The sequence below is a fragment of the Eleutherodactylus coqui genome, chromosome 8 (genome assembly GCF_035609145.1).
Source record: "Eleutherodactylus coqui strain aEleCoq1 chromosome 8, aEleCoq1.hap1, whole genome shotgun sequence".
Lineage (NCBI taxonomy): Eukaryota > Metazoa > Chordata > Amphibia > Anura > Eleutherodactylidae > Eleutherodactylus > Eleutherodactylus coqui.
Genome location: NC_089844.1, coordinates 108976147 through 108991277, shown reverse-complemented (window position 1 = coordinate 108991277; position 15131 = coordinate 108976147). Strand labels below are relative to the sequence as shown.

General features: G+C 42.9%; 1 protein-coding gene across 1 annotated transcript in view; it reads right to left on the bottom strand.

Moving 5' to 3' along the window:
* The window catches only part of PARN (poly(A)-specific ribonuclease), an 88062-nt gene that overhangs the window by 29807 nt on the left and 43124 nt on the right, over positions 1 to 15131 (bottom strand). The window contains exon 21 of the mRNA XM_066576198.1: positions 12878 to 12952. Coding sequence (XP_066432295.1) covers positions 12878 to 12952 — 75 coding nt within the window. The remainder of the gene's footprint in view (positions 1 to 12877; positions 12953 to 15131) is intronic.

Genomic DNA, 15131 nt, shown 5'->3' with positions numbered 1-15131 from the left:
ACTTACACTTGTGGAAAGATATCACAGGAAGTGACTGGAAGCATATTGTGCGTTAGCCCTGCTGCATCTGCCTTAGAGATTCCAGAGCCAGAGGCGGTGGAGTGAAGCGCTCGGCCAATGGCAGGTTCGCTTTCGGATGAGGAGAGTCGCACAGTGCCATTTTTGGATGGTGCAGCTGCAATTCAATTTAATATTACCGACACCTGCCATGCCTAGTAATTGAACATTGCTCATCAGATAGGTTCCCATCATTATTCATTCTAGTACAGTAAAGAAATCACTAAAAAGGTTACATTAAACACCATTTCAATGCCACAGATGTCATAATGACAAAATAGCAACATTGAAAGCCTAGGCTGTACGGAAGCATTATCCATTTGCAAATTTGGTCTTCGAGATTTGCATGGAGTCCATTAATGGTTTAAAAGCAGTTGTCTCTGCAGATGCAACCCCTTTCAGAATGAGGCGCAGCGAAAACAGCTAATTTTCAAGGGTCCTACCCACGGAAAACAGATTTTGCCAGCAGAAGCTGCAGACAGTCATTTTGATGGGGAAATGTATAAGAATGCTGAATGGTTGTCCTGTAATATAAAGATGGCTTCTGGGTCACAGATGTGGGTCCCAATACAGTATATGTACAGGGATGATGATCTTTAGTCTAAATTCGCATGGGCTAATGCGATATCAGGCCAGCGTGCCAATTCAAAAGAATGGTGTTCATATTCATGCATCTCGCAATGCACAAACCTCACATGAGATTGTCACCTGTGTGAATAAGCCCTTAAAGGGGTTGCCTCGCGAAAGCAAGTGGGGTTATACACTTCTGTATGGCCATATTAATGCACTTTGTAATATACATCGTGCATTAAATATGAGCCATACAGAAGTTATTCACTTACCTTCCCCTGCGCTGGCGTCCCCGTCTCCATGGCTCCGTCTAACTTCAGCGTCTAATCGCCCGATTCTGGCCCTGCCCCCTTCTACGCGTCATCGCGTAGCTCCGCCCTGTCACGTGTGCCGATTCCAGCCTCCTGATTGGCTGGAATCGGCACACGTGACGGGGCGGAGCTACGCGATGACGCGTAGAAGGGGCGGAGCCAGAAGGCCGCTGCTGCCGGACAGACCCGAAGGCAGAAGACCCTTCTGCGCAAGCGCGTCTAATTGGGCGATTAGACGCTGAAGTTAGACGGAGCCATGGAGACGGGGACGCCAGCGCAGGGAAGGTAAGTGAATAACTTCTGTATGGCTCATATTTAATGCACGATGTATATTACAAAGTGCATTAATATGGCCATACAGAAGTGTATAGACCCACTTGATTTCGCGAGACAACCCCTTTAAACCATTATGGACCAGGAGAAGGCGGCAGGAGAGGTATTTAACCCTTTCTGCCTTCTGCTTCCCTGAGTACACAGCGCTCAATGAGTACTGTGTACTAGAAGGTGAAAGTAAAGTGTAACTTTCACTACGGGAGCTCGGGTGGGGTGGGGGTGGGGGTCATGTGACCGCCAGGGTTACCTGCTACAGCAGAGCTGGAGGGTCATACTAGACCCTGGCCAGCTCTACCAGTGACTAATGTCACTACAGGCATTGGTTTTCCCCTGTAACTGGGGCTCCTATGGATGCCCCAGCTACAGTGGGAAAGTGTCAAATAAAAAAAAATAAAATAAAAATTCTATAGCTCTATATCAAAATGTCCCCCAGAGGTCTTGTATGACGTCATGGGAGACATGTAATTATGTTTTTTTTACAATTTATCAGTAAAACAAAACTACAGAATAAAATACATACATAAGAAAATAAAGCCGACGCCAACCAAAACAGTTACCGTATGCGCCCTGTAAACCAAAACCATACATACTATATATCAAAACGTCCGAAACAAAATGAAGAACCAATTACCGTACTTTATTTTAGCATAAATATACTAAATTAAAAGAATATAACTAAAAAAGGTAAAAAAAAATTTTTTTTAGCATTTTACTAGAGATGAGCGAACGTACTCGGTTCGGGTGTTTTTGGACTCGAGCACCACATTTTCCAAGTAACTGACTACTTAGACGAAAAGATTCGGGGTGCGCGGGGGGTTGCAGAGGGGAGTGGGGGGGGGGGGGGGGGGGAGCTCCCCCTTGTTCCCCACTGCTACCCGCCGCTCCACCACGCCGCCCCTCGAATCTTTTCATCCGAGTAGTAAGTTACTCGGAAAAAGCGGTGATCGAGTCCAAAAACACCCGAACAGAGTACGTTCGCTCATCTCTACATTTTACTCCCAATAAAACTAAAAAAGCGGGGGGGGAAAGTCAGTGAAAAATTTAAAAAAAATATAGAAATAAAAAAATTGCCCTATGTGTCACAGAAAAAAAAATTCTGTGAAAATAATTTTGGTAGACAAAGGAAACAAAATACAACAGTAAAACCACCACATGGGTAAAATCCATAAAAAGTGTCTGGTCCTTAAAGTACAAAACAGCTTGGTCCTTAAGGGGTTAAAGTATACAAAAGGCATCCCAGGTTGTACAATGGGCTTATTAATAATCACCATTGATCTTGGCACAACCTTTTTAAATAATGGCTTACAATATTTCATACGGCTTTCTGCTGGTGCAGTTTTAAGGCCTCATGTCCACTGGGAAAATAAGAATAAAAATCCACAGCGTTTTTCCCGCACGCGGATCCGCGCCCCATAGGAATGCATTGACCACCCGCGGGTAGATAAATACCCACGGATGGTAATTAAAAAATTTCTGGAGCATGAAAAAAAATGGACATGCTCCATTTTAGTGCGGATCACGCGTGCGGGGGCTCATAGAGCACATAGCTCAATTGATCTACCGCATGAAAAATAAAAGACAATTACAGTGCATCCGCAGCCCAAATCCGCATTACAAATCCTCAGCGGATCTGATTTTCCCAGTGGACATGAGGCCTAAGGGGGCAGTACATCACAGGGATTAAAAGGAAGATGCCTCTCAGCCCAAAGAGATACTTGTCATTTGCAACATTTGAATGAAGTATTATGATATGTGCCCACGGGACAGATCCTGCAGTGAAAACTCCTAGCCTGTTGCCACACAGTTGCCAAGGTTTTAAAAACAATCCAGGATAACTACACATGTTTTGCAAGAACAAAACCTTTCCCTTCAACTTACATTTTCTACCAAATTTTTCATCACCAACTATTCTTGCACATATCTGTTACATGAGTCACTTCCACTGCACTCAGGAATGATTTGGGTAACAGAGCAATTCAGCATCAGAGACATTCCTCTGAGCTTCTATGCAGGTGATATCAGCAAATCTAGGCATCGTTTCTGTTAGATTTGCCATGGAGTGGGCAGGGAGGTGTAGTAATGTGCCAGCAGGCCATAAAACTGCATTTAGATTTTCCTGCCTGAAACGGGAGGCCAGCTGTGGGGAATTTCATTTCCTCTCCTCTGTCCTTCTCTAAAGCTCCAAGTTGTTCCTGCAAGTTAATGGAAGGATATGGATAATATATCTACATTAGAGAGGATGATATATATGGCTGCTGAAGTAGGAGACCACAATGGTCAGTAAGTGGGGGAGCTGCTACATATCAGCAATGCCTTCAGGAGGAAGAACTACTGACCTGGGCGAAACTGGCGGAACGCACGCAAGCGCATTTTTAGCAGTCAACTGGTCCATGTTTTGTGGGTTGTAATAAGGAGTTACGGTAATGTGAATCTCTGCATCCATTTACACGAGCCTCTATCAAACAAAAGTTTTAGAAATGCAGCTTGTTCTACTTTTGTCCACATCACATGAAAAACACACCCTCTAATCTGGCCTTCCAGTTATTCACAACCTCAGGCTGCCGCTATACTGCAGGCCTCCCTCCAGTTAGTATCTCCTTTAGTGGGACATCATAAAGGGAATGGATTACCTATATAATTTTACTAATTCAGGCCGCCTGCACATGACCAGGTCAGATTCTCCATGCCCGACCGGTGTGCATGTGCAGTACAGATAATGCCACGCCGTCGCCAGGAGATGTTGCGGATCCTGCGACCTTTCCGCAACGATGATTGCGGAAGGACCGCGGGTCAGACAGCTTCTATTTACTTCAAAGGAAGCAGTCCGCATGGAACCAGACTTCAAACAGTATGCTGCAATTTTTTCCCCCGCAAGCGGAAAAATCGCAATTGATTTTCATTCGTGGGCAGGAAAAAACGCTTTTCCATAGCATGCTATGGAAGGTATTTGCTGCAGAATCTGAAGGCGGACGCCCACACCGGATTCCCGTGCAAATCTGGCCATGTGTAGCACGGCCTAAAACTAGTGAAACTTTTTTTTTCATTTTTCGAATCGCTTTTTTTTTATTCTCGTCTGTACATGACTATGGGGGTGGCCATCATGGCTGAGCTGCAGTTAGTGGCTGTGGTAAACCTTCTCTAAATACAGTTGTCTTCTATGGAAGACTATTCTGGACATGCTCTGTGACATGTACAGAGTCATTATGCAGGGAGGAGAAATGAGCTTTGACCGTCACCTATTGTGAATGGTGGATCCTGTGCGTTAGCTGTCATTGGAATCCCTTAAAGTGCTCTACAGAACAGGAAATGTCAGATTATTATTAGACTAAAGGCACATTTACACACCACGATTAGCGCTCAAAAGACGATAATAGTTCGTGTAAAATGTGCCCATCTTTCACTTTTCTGCCGAACGATGTGTATGTTCGGCATAAAATCCATTGTTTGGCAAAAGAGCCGATAGCAGGGACTTCAGGCTGTGTTCACTGCGGGCAGCGCTGATAACAGTCTCAGTTGTCAGCCCCATGGCAGAACAAAAAGGAATGTATTCAGAGAACAGACCACCCACTGTTTTCTGAATACAGCTCCAGGCAGCTCACATACATTAATAAGCTACTAATTGGCATTAGTACCAATTAGTAGTTTATGCAAAATGTTTGCTCAAAAGCCATCTTTTGAGTAATCATCTGTGTGTAAATGGGCCCTTAGCGGTCAGTGTGAAAACTGCAAGATTCTAGGAAAATACTATAAAAATAATATATATTCATATTTGATAGTCACATTAAAATAAGAAAACGAAAATTCTCAAAAAAGGTTTAAAATAAAAACCTAATTCATACCATTGATCTATGTACATTACCATATAAATGCTGCGTGTGGATATGTGCATGAAAAAGATTGCAGCATTTTCTATTTCACTGCATATCACGCAGCGTGAGCCCTATACTTTTCTATGCGTAGCGTACGCAACTCTGTCCACATGCAATACATTTCGTTGATCGATGATACATACACGAGATACGCCGGCATGCGCGAGGATAGCCGCCTCTCCGCCGGCTCACACAGACTGGTAAAATGGTGCGTGACCCACACAGAGCATTTTACGCGTTGTGCGGATGAGCCCTTAATCATATGAGATTTGGAATGATTTGATAATAGACTTAGAGGTTTAGAGCATGACTGCTATTTTGCCAATTGGGAAGCATCTGCTGCAGAGGTTTGTTTTTATAGCCTGTTTATCTGGCTTTTCTTTGCCGGATTTGAAGGTTTCCGCAAACTTAAAGCTGTTGATTCAGCCGACGAAATCCTCCTCCATGTTTTTCCTTAAAGGAGTGCTAGAGGCTTTTTCTTCTCAGAAGAAAAATGTGAGCTTACTGCTGAGCAAAGACCTCCTTTCATAAACTAGAGGCACCTGCGAGGAGGTTTCACTTCCGTCCTGTCACATTCCTTTATCAACGGCATGTTACTTAATGCAGTGCCCTCCACCCTGCAAGGATTAAATACTACACCTAATAGAAATGTGGCACATCGTTAATATATATATTACACATATGCTACAGCTAGAAGAATGGCAGCAAATGGAAATACATTTCTACTACTACAAGAGCATTTAAAAAAGGGCATATATGGCATAAAAATCCACCACAAATCCATGGCCAGATTCTGCTTCAATCCATGTTACACAGTAAAAAGGAGAAATTGACATGTTGCTGATTTGAAAATTTGCATTACAACCCTTTGCATTCATGCTTTCCCAGACGTGGAGACATGGGCTCTCTAGATCAGTGTTCCCCAACTCCAGTCCTCAGGGACCGCCAACAGGTCATGTTTTCAGGATATCCTATGGTATGAACACCTGTGGCAATATCTGAGGCACTGACAATAATTACATCACCTGTGCAAGACTGAGGAAATCCTGAAAACATGACCTGTTGGGGTCCCTGAGGACTGGAGTTGGGGAACACTGCTCTAGATCATATCTGGTGGTTCTGTCCAGTTGGAGGTGTCGATATGGTTGGCCTATTACTATTATGATGTTGTCCATCTGGTGGTAGAGAGTAGCTAACAGCCATTAGTTGGAAATCCCGTAATGTACCATTTCCAAGAACTTCAGCGTTTTAAAATAAAAATTGGTCAGTATTATCGATGATCAACTTACTAAATTTGAAGCCAAAGGATGTCTCTGCAGCCCCAATCACACCACCTAGCGATCCTATGTTCTTCTATCCTAGACGGAGTTGAGGTTATATTGCCTTCTTCATTTTAGCAATATTCCTTATACTAGATAAATTACCTGTTCAGTTGTTTAGTATATTTCCTTATAATGTTCAACCCTCGGCATTTTTCTGGTGAAGGTACCCCAATATATTTGGGATTGACTATTTTTTTATGATGCCCTAAATGTGTCTTGCATCAGATCTTATTTGTCCCTTTCTTATTTCTTTTTGTTTGCACCATTCTATCATCTGAGTGGTCGGTGACTCTCTGTTAAGGCCCATTAAGACCTAACGATTCTCGCTCAAAATTCGCTCGAAGCAGTCTTTTGAGCGAGAATCGTTGGGTCTAAATGCACAGACATCGTGCAGTTTTTGTGCACGAGTCATTCCTCGCTCAATTCTAGTTTTTTTTCAATTGAGCGATGAACTCTTATCAGCAGTGCAGTCTGTTATCCCAGTCAGCAGCGCTGATAAAATTCTTACAGCCCGTGTCCCGCTGGAAGTTCACAGCGGGACGTGTGCTGTAATCGCAGATAACAATACAGCTGTTTGCTTATGCAGAACAGCTGTATTGTTCGCCGAGTGATAGCGGCGGTGTCCCACTCCACCTGCACAGCTCTTAGATAGCTACTGTAGACTATGCAAAGATGATCACTCAAAACGGTCACTCAAACTATTGTTTGAGTGACTTTTGAGCGATCATCTGTCAGTGTAAATGGGGTCATAGCCTTTTACCTCCTCCGTTGTGGGATCTCTATCCAGAAAATCTAAAAAGTTATCAGTGCAGAAAACTTTCAAAGAGTATGAGATTTGTTCAAATCTACTTCACATGGATGGTACAGTTATCCGCTGTGGATATTCCATGCGCAATGCTAGGAAGAAAAAAAAGCATCTACTAAAAGTGCCATATTTTTTGACTCCTAAGTCACGTCCACTTTGGAAAGTGCTCCAAAGAGGTGCAAAAAGTGTCTAATTTGGTTTCTATTTTACGCTTTACCACAATTTCAGCTTGCATTGTGGCACATTCTGCTGAGTAAATTGGCCTTACCTTTTAATAGCACTTTCGATTCTATAACTTATGCAGAGAGTTTAGGAGAAACTAAACCAACCATAAACATTTTCAAGATCACCCGTTCCCTAATCTGACTATTTTCTGTGTCAACACCATCCAGTAATTCTACACACAGTCCAAGGTCACGAAACACACACCGACAATGGTGTGAAGCCAAGCCAATTCTATGCAGCTTTCCTGGTATAGACAATGGCTACAGGTTTCCTGAAAGATCATTCCTATAGATTAGCCAAGACTAATAAATTAACAGGTTCAATACATTAAGATCTACATAACAGGATTAGTCACATCGTGGATTACTGGAAACACCAGCCTGTTGTTATCATGGGAGTTGTGGGGGTACGGGGAAAGGGGGAAAAAATCCATGCCTTCAGAATGGTGTGCTGCAAGATTTCACACCAGTCGTTGAGCTCACAAGTACTTTAGCACTGAAAGAAAAATCTGTTTCTCCTGTGCAGCTTGTACAGAGCTGGGGCTTGTGTTCTTTGGCAGAGTGACAAATCAGATTTCTAAAGCATGATGCTCCTAATTCATCCCTCCACCCCCACCACCACCCTAAAGAGCAGACAGCAGCGCAGCAGCATTTTCACACACTACTGCTCATAGTTGGAGTACAGGCGCATTAGCTTTGATTTTCCAATTAAAAAAAGGGGGAACGAGACAGGATTCAAGATGCATCATTTCATCAGTTGACTAATACATTACATCAAGTCTAAAAAGTTACAGTTTAAACATTTTACATCATACAAAAGAAAAATTGTAGCGGCTACTAGTGCCAAAATAATAAGGGTAACTCTGGTGAAAATACATGCTTTTTCATATCTGTCTGCCCCCCCCCCCCCCTTCCCCTCTCTCTGATTGCTTGTCGCATTCTGGAGGTCTCTGCTGTGTATTGCAGGCATTTATTTTCCTGCAGTGTAATCCCGTCTGATACTTATCAGGTACCATATGGTGGTGAGATTTTTTTTACTTTGTTTCTTTTTTAACATCTATCTAGAGATGAGCGAGCGTACTCGGATAAGCGGTACTCGCTCGAGTAATTGGCTTTATCCGAGTACCGCTGTGCTCGGGGCTAAAGATTCGGGTGCCGGCACGGAGCGGAGAGCTGCAGGGGAGAGCGGGGAGGAACGGAGGTAAGATCTTTCTCTCCTCTCCCGCCCGCTCTCCCCTGCGACTCACCTGTCAGCCGCAGCGGCACCCGAATCTTTGGCCCCGAGCACAGCGATACTCAGATAAAGCCAATTACTCGAGCGAGTACCGCTTATCCGAGTACACTCGCTCATCTCTACATCTATCCTATGATGCATCTAGCTGAGGCTAAACAATTTTTCCTGCTGGGGAGGGCAGGTTAAATTCTTATTACCTTCTATATTCACCTAAATTAGCTACAGACCATAGGGATATAGTTAGGAGGATGAGCGGTGGTCTCCTCTATTATAACTGTGTGATAGGAGCTCTATACAGCCGCGATTTGCGATGTTTTGCAGTCCATGTGTTGCATCGCATGAAAACGTGGTTTTCGTGCGATGCAACTTTTACAGCAGGAAATCACTGTTTCAGCCCTAAAATAAACTATCTGCATTTAAAAAAATAAATAAATAAAATAAAAAAAACAAAAAACATAATACATCACCTAACAGGGTCAAAAACCCAGCCTCCAGGAAGCACTGGCTTAGATTGGTTCTCGAGCACCGTGGCTCAGCCAATCAGAGCCAGCACTTCCTGGAGGCAGGGCTTTTGAACCCTGACCAGGAAGTGCTGAGGAAAAACTACAAGCAAGTACCTGCAAAGGACCTGTGAGGAGACATGCGGCTGATCAGACACCGCCTGTTAGGTATTGTGGTTTTTCTCTTTCCTCAATGCAGCCAGGGCTTATTTTCAGGGTGGGGCTTCTATTTCAAGCCCCCACACTCCAGAAATCCCAGCAAAAGTGTGCTACAAAAATCACAATTATAGCCACGAGAAAACGCAGCAATATCACACAGAACACAGATGCGATATTGCAGCAATTTTCTCATGTAGATATCGCTGTCGCCTGTGTGAAAAAGTCTTAACTGCACTTTTGTAGAACTTTTGACAGGTCAGTGAGACGCATGAAAAGTCTTGATCAGTGGGGGTGCCGCTGCAGAGACTCCCACTGATTGTCAGCGTTCACCCATGCGCTTTGCCCTTTTGGCTGTCTTTGCTGCTTTTTGGCCCCTCTATACAGCCATCTTCAACTGCTGGGAGCAGCAGAAAAGCTGCAAAGATAATCAAAGGGGTGCAGCTCTCAGGCAAATAACGCAGCTCCGTCGTTCTAGCAAACAGTGGGGTTTCTCAGCAGCAAGACCTCCACTGATCAAGACTTTTGACATGTTTCTCTGACATGCTGACAAGTGCTTCGCAAAAATTCAGTTACTCTTTAAACACAACTGTTCCAAATGTAAAAAACAAAAAGCTACATTTATCTAATGTTTCCCCTATAGAACCTGAATGAATTTAAGAAGAAAAAAAAAAAAGTAGTAATAAAACAATCCAGTAATGGTGTCTTTACATCTGCATCGGAACCTCTGGCTGGAGATTCCATTACAGATGCGGCTGCAAATACAGAAGATAAAAAAGCGCTGCATGCAAAAGCCGGTGGACCTCATTATAGTCAATGGTGTGTTCGGCCATTTGAGAAAGCAGGAAAGCAGACTCCCCAGCACAGGTGCAAAAGCACCCTAAATCAATGGAGAAAAAAGAAAAGAAAAACAATCCACATTCTCTCTTTCTACAGGTAACATTCCGATTCTCCTAGTCTACAGAATACATGAACTCCTTTTTAATTCTTTGTTATTTTAAGTATAGACCTATCTACATGCCTAAAAGTCAGAGCAGAAAGGTGTAAGCCTTCATTATACAGGGATGCCAGACACACAGCATGTCAAGTACTGCAGTAACTTCCCTTTGACATCAATGTCCAACACAGGTAATTAGGGTGGTTCATTTCACCTGTTTATTCAATTCTGCATATTTATTTCCAGCTCAAAAAGGTATAAACCTAAAAGCTAAATAACATAGGAGGCTCAAAGCGTGATTAATTGTTCTGCCAAAAATGACAAAGATCATATGAACCTGGTCTCCCACTGAGATTTTCTTCATCAGAAGACCTCGCAAAAAACCAAAGCGTGTTCTTAAATCTACACCGCCCCCATGTGGTGTACACACACATTTACAGGCAACCCTACTGGAAAGTGAATTTTGGCTCATCTTAGAAAATCTGTTTTCTGATGCACAAGGCCAGTGGTTACCAAGCCGTTACTCTCCTACAATGCCAGCCATACTCGTTTATATGAACATGGCAGGTATAAATGCATAATGTATCAGAAACATCAGTGAGACTGCAGAACCACAACTGATGGAGAATGCATTCTGCAACGTTAAAAAAAAGAATCTAAGAAATCCGGCAAGTTGTGGGAAAATAAAGCTGGCCTTCGAGGGGGGGGGGGGGCAGGGTACAGGCTGCTAGAAGGGGCAGAATACGACATCTCATCATGACTTGTATGTGTCCTCTGTCTATTATAATTGAATGGAAATCACAAGAGCTGTGGGCTTGTGAGCGAGCTGTGACCATCACATGCTTCCTACTACCCGGGCAATCACATGGTGTATGAAAGAGCGCTGCTGCCTAAATCAATGTTTAATGCTAGATAAATGACACTTTGAGGTTTTCAATTTGGTCCGTAAGAAAGCAGAAATCCAGCTTTACTGTTCTAGACAGAAATGGTCTTTGTGACAAAGAATCATCCGAGCAGATTAACTATAATAGTACTTTACAGAGCAGTAATAACTGAAAAAACACAACCTTGGATATTCCAATCTATTTAAGGGGTTGTCCCATAAATAAAAGCTATGCCCTATTCACAGGATAGGGCATAGACATCTAATCCTCAAGTCTGACTCCTTGGATACCTACCAAATAGGAAAAGTCCCTGAATTATTAGAGTCATGCATGTCAATGGGACTGTTGGAGATACCCGAGGGCTTGAATTCCATCTCCAGAAGTCCCAGTGAGATAATGGAACACCATTGCATTTATATGCCATTATTTGTTGCAGTTTGCTGTAACTTGTAGAATAAAAAAAATGAGTTTTGGGGTAACTGGCACAAAACGGCAATAAAAAAACCTTTTGAACAATTCTAGTTTAGGGAAAGGGCTGGGGGTATAAACTGGCTGCACAAGCAAACGGTCATCGTTCACTCATGTGCATGATTTCTCACTCCGTGTAAAGAGAGAATTTTAAAAATATATATTAAAAAGTCTGACAATTGATTACAGGGGAAAAAATTAAGAAGGGTTGTTTGACTTATTCAAACTTTATCTGTACAGGCCTGAAAACAACAAGCTTATACCTACCTCTTCCAATTCCCCACTGAGTCCAGTGCCACAGCTACTGACCTACCCTTTGATGTAAAGTTTATAGACTGCAGCAGCCTGCCATACAGGATATCACAGGCTGCTGCAGCCAACAGAGCTTCATGATTACGGAGCTCTGTTTTTGGCTGCACTAGCCTGTGACCTCCCATTCATACGCTGCTGCAGCCTGTAAGCATTGCGTCAGAGAGTAGACCGGTAGCAGCACCGCTGGAGAGGAGAGTATAAGCTTGTTCTTTTGGAGACATGGGAACCCCATTAAAAGGCGTTTTCCAAGACTTAAAACTAAAACTAGCTGAGGGCAGGGTATGGCATAAAATAAACTATCCAGTACTCCCCAGCAAAGATGACTCTGGTACTCCAGCACAGCTGCTCCGGGCCCAGTACATAAATGCTGTAGGAGCGCCTGGGACCGCAGTGGCTGCAGTGGAGCACTTAATGAGCGAGAAAAGGTTACTGTATTAGTCACATAACTTTTTTTCTTCTTTTATGTGCGCACCATCCTTTCAAATCTTCAGCTCCAAAATTCCTAAAGGTACTCCACAGGTCTCTTTAGCAATGACGTAGAATGGCCAATTGCTTTCTGAAGCAGAGACGTGTGGCACAGAGCTACAGACAGTGATTGGCAGCTGCTGGATTTTTTTTTTTGAACTACGTTTTTAAGGGTGCCATCACTGCAAAGCTAGGTTCACACTGCAGCCATTGGTTTCCGTTGTTCGGGTTCATCCTTGGATGCATCATACGCTGTACCCAAACAGCACACAGGGAGAAATTTTCCTGGTCAAAAAACAGGATAGCACGGTGCACTATGCGTTTCATGTGGGATCTGAAGCAGACACTCCAAAAGACTTAGACTAGATCATTTATTAACATTAATTAACAGTATAATTTCCCTGAACTCAGACTACATAATAGTACTTACCTATCTGCACTTGATCTGTCTGTGTCAGTGTCACAAATGCTGAGGTGTCATCGATCCAAGACACTTGAATTTTACCTAAAGAGCAATACCAAAGTTAGTAACTCTGCAAAAAGAGGACCCAAGCTGCAGACTTTGGAAATTCAATAAATATAGTGAAGGAGATAGCAACCAATCAAATACTAGATCTCATGTTCTAGAGGCCATTTTGAAAATAAAGAAACAATACGATTGGCTGCTGTGAGCAACGCCCCCAGTTTTCCATTGCACCAGTTATTATAAATCTTAATTTCAACTCACACAATGGCTTCATCCATCAAAACAGTCTACCCCCTCTGGTCACAATCTGGAACAAGGCCAGTTACAGAGTTTGAGTCTTGATAAAGGAGGTCCGACATGTGAGCCAATGTGCAGAGCTGTGTTGTGGTGCACACAGCACTTACAAAGTTTCATGCCGTGTTGCCATACATTGCCTCGGTTCAGAATATGTAAACATTTACCATGGATCGATTTTGTAGTAAAGCACCCGCTATAAAAAGTAGGAACTTCCAGCCACAAATCAGCTTTAACCCTTTCCAATCCACTGTCTGATGTCTAAAGACATTCTGAGAGTGAAGACTGTACAGCTCTGATGTCGGAGATCGTCCGGCAGGGTATTCTTACTGTAGATTACTGGCCGCTCTGTTGTCGGGGGCCTTTCCAGCATGTCACATACTGCAATACTGGCTCTTGCCAGCAGACAGCACCATTGTATAATGGCAGAAAGAGAAAGCCCCCTAGGAAACACTGAATCTAAAATTGGATTGCAAAGGGTTAAACATGAAGTAGAAAGCCGGAATCAGCAGAACAAGTGACAAAAGTGTGCTTAGCTAAAACAAACATTACGTCCGTTTGGATCTGCTTGGGCAAAAACTGCAGAATGATTCGTTAGCGCGATTTCTAATTCGCAATGAAATCTAAAACCTGCAGCCTATATCACAGCACCACATCTTATTAGGGGTAATACTGAGGCAACTCAGGCCTATGGTGTTCCTTTAAGAAAACAGCAGGTACAGAACATCACAGGGCATGGCATTACCAAAAGTGCTAACTTAGTTTGCCAAGAGCACATGGGGGAACTGTAGTCTCAGCTGTTGCATACTTGCAAGTCACACGAGAAAGCATAAAATTGAGTAATTAAAGTCTGCAACACTTTTCTTTATTACTGGAAGTACAAGCAGACTATAGCATTACATAAAGACCAGGTCAGAATGTCTGGCCTTTCGTCAAAGTCTTTGGGTGAACCAGACCAAGGCCTTTTATCCTCGACATCAGTCTCCCTGAGCACTGGTTGAAAGAGATTGATTACAGATCTGTCTACTTCAGCCCAGGTGGCTAAGTCATAATATCCGTGCCACCGATTAGCTCATTTCTGATTATACAGGGCCATAAAAAGTGCATTTACACATTACGGTTTGCCGGAGTTTTTAGACGGAAAAAAACAAACAAATTACAATAATTTTTTTAGCTTTTTTTCCCTACAACCCTTTGAAGTTAATGAGTTTAAAAAAAAAAAAATCTCACCTAATTATTAGCAGACTAAAGGCCGGTGACCCTGCCATTGTTTACACAGTACCATATATATAAGGCTGTAAGCGGTGCTCTGGCTCTGTTCCATTTACTCGGAAGTTGGACCCCCATCTATCAAATATGGACGGCCCTACCAAAAGGTTAGACCATACCAAAAAAATCCCTTTAAAGTTTCCATATAGCACTAGGACCTAAACCATACTCTGGGAACCGTGCTTACAAGAAGATGTACCCAATAGTCTATACCTTTACACGGGCCAATACTCGCCCGAATATTAAAAAAAAAAAAAAAAATCAGCTTCTAACTCAGTGTAAACATGAAGTGGTCGTTCAATCTTTGAATGACACCCGTCTACTGTGAATGGAGGCGGGTGGCCGGAAGAGATATTAGTCTGCCAAAGAATGGAGGTGGAGCAGCCAATCGCTCCAGTGTAAGAGGTACCTTTACCGGCATATGCATCTTTATGACAAAGCCATGGTGCCTCATGATTAGATATTAGATTAGGGCTGTACAGCCAGAGCTACATAATGTCACATGGACGAAGATCACAGCAAGATTCTGACATTCACACTTTCGAAAAATCATAACTTTATTTTTCTATTGATTTCCATTGTGTGATGGCTCATTTGAGGGGCAACCTGTAATTTTTATTGTTAGCATTATGGGGTTAAGACTTTATTGCTTTTT